Source organism: Perca fluviatilis, chromosome 21 (assembly GCF_010015445.1).
Source record: "Perca fluviatilis chromosome 21, GENO_Pfluv_1.0, whole genome shotgun sequence".
In the NCBI taxonomy this organism is placed as follows: Eukaryota; Metazoa; Chordata; class Actinopteri; order Perciformes; family Percidae; genus Perca; species Perca fluviatilis.
Genome location: NC_053132.1, coordinates 8,567,417 through 8,573,797, shown reverse-complemented (window position 1 = coordinate 8,573,797; position 6,381 = coordinate 8,567,417). Strand labels below are relative to the sequence as shown.

General features: G+C 38.7%; 1 protein-coding gene across 1 annotated transcript; it reads left to right on the top strand.

Annotated features, from left to right (window-relative positions):
• Positions 1-213: 213 nt before the first annotated feature.
• On the top strand, positions 214-6,381 carry sgca (sarcoglycan, alpha). Its single transcript, XM_039788207.1, has 11 exons — positions 214-521; positions 766-894; positions 1,001-1,152; positions 2,171-2,237; positions 2,334-2,532; positions 2,611-2,779; positions 4,289-4,497; positions 4,734-4,760; positions 5,838-6,017; positions 6,167-6,193; positions 6,311-6,381. Exons 1-11 carry the CDS (start codon positions 485-487, stop codon positions 6,315-6,317), a joined length of 1,203 nt encoding a protein of 400 aa, XP_039644141.1. The 5' UTR covers positions 214-484; the 3' UTR covers positions 6,318-6,381.

Sequence of the window (6,381 nt, the reverse complement as noted above, 5' to 3'; positions counted from 1 at the left end):
TAGCTGATCTACTTTTTAACTGTGCTATATACTGTTGGGTGGCTTAACCTATAGAGCAATGCATAATATTTCTTTTGTTTGCATGTTTTGTATGTCAAATTTTTATCTACAAATTAGTAACTTAAGTCATCAGATACATTTAGTGGAGTAAAAAATACAATAGTTCCCTCTGAAATGTAGCAGAGTAGAAGTATAAAGTTGCAGGAAATGGAAATACTCAAGTAAAATACCTTAAAATTAAACTTAAGTACTTAAATATACGTAGTTGCTTTTTGCATGGTAAAATGATGCCTAAAAGTAACTAAGTATATGATTTAATATCACTAGATGGAATAATACAGTTCTTTATTTACCCCACACTATCACATTCACAGACACCCGTCCGGATGTTATGAGGTGAGCGAGGCAAAAATAGCTCTGACATGTCTTTCGCTGCGACCAAGCCCCTCTCCGCTTGGCTCTGTCAATCACAGGCCAAAACAAGATGGCAGGCTACAGGAGCTGGGTCTTCTTTTTAACAGGCAAGTTTATTCCTGAAATAATTTCCCTTTATGTCTTATAGAAACTCTGGAAAGCTTGTTTTTAGTTTTAGGCATGTTGTTATTTAGTATAAACATTTGGTCCTGATTGCAGCTGTCAGGGACTGGAGGACTTTTTACTTCTACAGGGGTTATGTGTTGTCATGTTTTAATGTCAAATTTAGGGTTTTGTTGTTGACAATTCAGATAAATCCTTTGGTGTTTATTTTGCTTCACTTCTACACAGTTTGTGCTGTCAGTTTGTTTGGGGCCAATGCAGAGATCAAAGTTACCATTCCTGTGGGGAAGTTATTTACATATGAGCTGCTGAGAGAGACGTTCCAGAATGACTTTGAACCTTTGTCAAAACTTTACGGTAAGAATCGTGTTAATTTTGGTAATTATTAAACAAAATTACAAGATATATATCTAGACATCGAATGTGTTTAACCCTCTACTCCTCTTCTTGCTATGTCATCAAGCTGGGCGCTTGTACGATGACCCCATGGTTTTTAAGTGCAACAGGCAGAATTTCCCAGACCTCCCAGAGTGGCTTCGCTTCACCCAAAGGCACCCCTATGATAATGGCTTCCTGTACGGCACGCCAACATCTCCAGGAAAAAGTATAATTGAGGTATGAAGTGATCATGAAACACTGTCAGTATGCTGAACATGAGTCCTATTTTGCTGTTTAGTTCTTACATTTTACTGTTGCTGTGGGTAATGTGCCAAAGAGCCACTGGAGACAAATCTGAAAATGATGCAGCTGTCTGACACACTGATGGTAAATGTCAGGCTGCTGTCAGGCCCTCAGAGACAAAAGCTTTGGGGTTTTCTCTACATCTGCTAATTTTGAACCAACATAAACAGTTCAGGAAGAAACATGTCTTTGAAGAAGAAGAGATAACACATTTCTGAAGTGGCACTTTTATCGCAATCAAACCCAATGTTTTATAGCTGAAAATGATGTTTTGGGATTTTGGATGGAACCACCAGCTTTGCATCTGTTTCAAAACACTCCTTATAATGACAAACTGCAGTTCTAAGGTTTACCCTCTGGAGTTCAGGTTGATTTAGATCATTTTTGCTGTCTATACATATATTTTTTTTGTTTTTGTTTAGCTCCACACCATCAGGTTTTCTCAGCTTGTCTCCACATGATATATAAATTAAGTTATGTTACTGTAAATAAAACAAGCTTAGCATTCACCGATGAATAGACGGACTCAAGAGGGTTAAGGCATTATGGGAACTGTAGAGAAATGATAACTTTTTAGAATTTCTAAATAAAAGGCCTGAAGATGTAAATCTAGGAGTGCTACTCCTGACACAGGAGAACAAACGTCCCCAGCTGACAACACAGGTTCTAAAATAATAAGATAAATAAATACATTGTAATTTTGCACTGAAATCAATGTAGTTATTGCACAAGACACAGTCCACATATCGAATCCAATGCTTGTTGGAGTTGAGTGTGCTTATCCAGCAAGCATTGAATGACACCTCGCATGCAAGACAAGGCAAAGTGATAAGAAGTAAAAGACTCAGACTTCAGCAGAAGTAAAATATCTCTTAAACATCACAAATAGACAGTGAAATAATATGAAATCTGATTAACTATGATGGTAATGAACTCATTCTTTTTCTGATAGATCTACGCAATCAACAAACGGAGCTACGAAGCAGCCAGACACATACTCGTAATCAAAGCCACTGCGGGTATGATTGATTTAAATGATATCACAAATGCATATACAGTTAAATTAGGGAGTGCAATAATGTTAACATGTCGTACATTGCTGCTGCAACTCACAGAGAAGATGCTGCCCTATCAAGCAGAGTTCTTCATCAAGCTGAGGGAGATTGAGAAGGTGCTGCCCTCTTCTGTTCAGGATGAGATAAAGCAGGATTTACAGAAGCTGTGGGACACAGAGGCTTTGGAAATTGTCAATATTACCAACGCCCTCGACCGTGGCGGCAGAGTTCCCCTCCCTCTTGCAGGACACTTTGAAGGGTAAACAAAGAGATTTAAGATACTGTACGTTTGAGCTTTGGAATAACTGCGTGTTTATGAAAGTCTGATTTGTGTCAGTGTGTATGTGAAGGTGGGGTCGGAGCAGTATTTCTCAGATTGTCTCTTGAGGGTGATGACAGCAGAGCATCAAAAGCAGTGCGCAACAGGGGCCAAAGTCAAAGTCCCCGGAGGCTGTAACTTCTGCAACATTCCCAGCAACTGTATCACCTGGTGCAAGACGGAGCTGGTGAGGCCTGAAAAAGACACATACTGTATATTCACATATGTGTCTTTTTTTCTTTATGAAATGAAATGATATAATAAATCTAAATGAGCAAAGCAGTGCTTGTTTAGTGACTTAAATGTAAGACTAAAATGCAAAAGTCATTATTTTGAAATGTCAAGAGTTTTTGGGATTAATGCTACTGGGACTAATGCGCTGAAACAATGATTTATTCCTGATCTTTCAGGGCGGTCACAAAATGATCAGGAAATTTACAATTTCTCTCTCTTTTTTTGTGAAATACTAGATACTTTAACATCTTCTGGCCCCTAAAAATCCATCAAATGAGCCCGTCAAAGAAGGAATGGTCATTCTTATCTTTCATCTATTTTAATCATTGATTCATCGTTTAAGATGATAATTTGTCATTTTGATTGTCTGTTTTATATAACTGTAAATTGAATAAATTTTTTAAGCAGATACATGAGGCAATGTCTACTTATGACTCTAGTTAAATGTTTAAAATCAATAAATAATATTTTCAGGAAAAAGGCCAATAATAGAGGCAAGTCTGAAGAAGTACCAGTACAATTCTTTGCTGCAGAACAGTTTTTTTTTTATCCTGTTAATTAACCAATCACATTTATCTTGTGAACAATTGGAGGGGCCCTGAACTCCACTTAGGGCTGCAACTAATGGTTATTTGTTATTATTGATTAATCGTTTGGTCTATAAAATATCAGACAACAGTGAAAACTGTAATATCTTAGAGCAGAAGTTGACATAATTAAAAGTCTTGTTTTGTCCAACCAACAATCCAAAACCCAAAAATATTCAATTCACTATCACGTAAGACTGAGAAAAGCAGCAAATTCTCATATTTGAGAATCGGTAAACCATCAAATGTTTGACATTTTTACTTAAAAAATGACTTAACCTGTTCAAATCCACCTCTTCTGCTTGATTTTCGTCTAGTTTGAAAAAAATAACTAAAACACACTTTGTGCCACACTATGCACAACACAACACATGCCTGCTACAAGATGTCAACAGGACCTCTATAAAGTTTCAGAACTCTAGTCCTAACCTAATGGGAGCTAGGGAGTTTTCGGTATTCGGTATTACAGGTGTCACTGGTGTGCCAAAACCTCTCCAAGTGACCAAATTTGCTAAATGCTTTTACTGACTTCTATGCTATTAGAAAAAAAGACTCAAAAAATGACTTACAAAACCTTTTTACATTCATTCAAACACTGTTGAACATATTTTTTTCTCATAAATCACATGTATGTGCCTGCTGGCTCTGGGAGGCGGGACTTAGCGCTGATTGAATTGCAGATAATTTTACCAATCAAACGATGTACAGCATGTCCATATTGACATAATGACATCCACCGGGTCGCCTAAACGATTAATCGATAATCAGAGTGGTTTATGATTAATTACAACAATCCTGTCGTCTGTGGCTAATCTGTTTCACGGTTACTGTAAACACAAGAATCACTTTGTCGTTTCTCTTCTTTTTCCGTGCAGATTGATCTCACAAAGCAGGAGCCGGCTCCACCTGCTCCCACGATGGGTTCGGGGGTTCTGGAGGATGGAGGTGACTTCGACCCTCCCGAGTCTCCCCCGAGCAGAGACTTCTTCCCGGACTACATCGTGACAGTGATCGTGCCCCTGATCCTCGCCATCGTCCTGTGTCTCCTGCTGGCCTACATCATGTTTGGCAGACGAGAGGGAGTGTAAGCATCTGTCTTGATTCTACTGGAAAAAAATGTTTTTGTTGTGACAAAGAGTCAGTTGACCAAATTACAAACACATTTTTCCCCACTTACCCCTTGTGGGCATTCATGTAGCCATGCAATGGATTCCACTAGGGGCAGGAGAAGGAATATGCACATTTCTGTTATGTGGGTGAATTGACCCTTAAAGCAAATACTCAAAGCGGTGACACTTTTTTTCTTCTTTTTTTTTATAGTATGAAAAGGAATGCAAAAACAAACCAGTAAGTACATTGAGTTGTTCACTGTTCTCTGAATGATGCTGTTATCTGCATTTTTGCATTAATCAGTGGTGGAATGTTGCAAGTACATTTTCTCAAGTACTGTACTTAAGTGCAATTTTGAGGTACTTGTGCTACACTAGAGTACTTTCCATTTTATGCTTTTATACTTTATACTTCTACTCCACTACATCTCAGGGGAAAATGTTGTACTTTTTACTCCACTACATTTGTCTGACAGCTTTAGTTACTTTCCGGATTACAGTTTTTAATCCACTTCCTGTCCAGTAAAAACCACGCATCTCCAAATGTGGTGATTTTGATGTTGAATGTTTGTGAGAAGCTGTAGGAAGAGTTACTTTATGTGTTGAGAAAATTCTCCTCCTTCTTAAAGGTGCTGTAGGTAGGCTTGTGAAGATCCAGTATTTAGCCAAAAAACAACTTCTCAGTCCCTCCCCCCTTTCCGCTAAAGCCCAAAATGGTCTCCTAAGCCCCTCCCCCCACAAGGGAGAATGAATGCGTGTGCATGAGGAGTGATTGACACACAGTTAGACCCCCCCCCCCCCGGCCCTGATTGGTGCATCTGAACAACAGTATATAAAGGAGTTGAAATTAGCACAACCTTAAACATCTACAGCAGTAAAATGCAACATAAACATTAATGCAGCAGTCATATTAATCCAGAAACATCAGATATAAAAGGAAAAAACTTTTTTGCACTATCAGTACTTTAACTTTTCATACTTTTAGTAAATCTAGCTAATAATGCTTGCATACTTTCATTTATTTAAGCTTTTGAATGCAGGACTCACTTGCAACATCTTTTAAAGTGTGGTATTAGTACTTTTACTTAACTAAAAGATCTAAGAACTTCCGCCACTGCATTACAACATTAGTTATGAAACCAAACATATCATTCCCCACCTGTGTAGTTTTCTCTCATCTAACCACTTTCAGACAATCTGAATGTGTTTGCGTCTCTCTCTGAACTAACATAGAACAATAAATCATATAAACTCACAGAAAGGCTGTAGAAAAACACAACGTACCATACTGTATGTGATGTTCTGTTTGCTGCAGAATTCAGCTGTACCACCACCACACCATTCACGGGAACAGCGATGAGCTGAGGAACATGGCTGCAGAGCGTGGCGCTCCTCCACCTCTGTCCACGCTGCCCATGTTCAACAGCCGGACCGGAGACCGGGCTCCTCCGCTGCAGTCTGACAGCCCCACCATCCCCCTCATAATGGCCCAGCAGTAAGGACCCCAGCCACTGATTCTTTACATGTATTCACAGATCTAGTATTATTGTCATAACCAGCATCCTGCTTCTGTTCTGTATGTAAATGAATTACCAGAGGAGACTAATTCATTGTTAACATAGATTTCTTCTCCTGTTTTCATAGTGATCCTTACAGTGACACACTGCCCAGGTAAACCCACTTCCTCCTACAACACTTCATTCATTCTGGTCTATATTTTATGTTTTTTCTCGGATTATTATGGATGCTTCGAAGAACACAGACTCATTATGTTGTTTGTTTTTGCAGGAAATGAGAACAGCGATGGATTAATCGTCTTTGATACACAGAGTGTCATTAATATAGTCTGTGGTTCTATA

What these genes read in the sequence shown, in the direction of transcription:
- sgca (XM_039788207.1), top strand. Translation starts at nt 485, where the DNA reads ATGGCAGGCTACAGGAGCTGGGTCTTCTTTTTAACAG. An exon ending in CTGGGTCTTCTTTTTAACAG is followed by an intron (nt 522 to 765) that starts GCAAGTTTATTC and finishes ACTTCTACACAG; the next exon opens with TTTGTGCTGTCAGTTTGTTT. An exon ending in CAGGAAAAAGTATAATTGAG is followed by an intron (nt 1,153 to 2,170) that starts GTATGAAGTGAT and finishes TTTTTCTGATAG; the next exon opens with ATCTACGCAATCAACAAACG.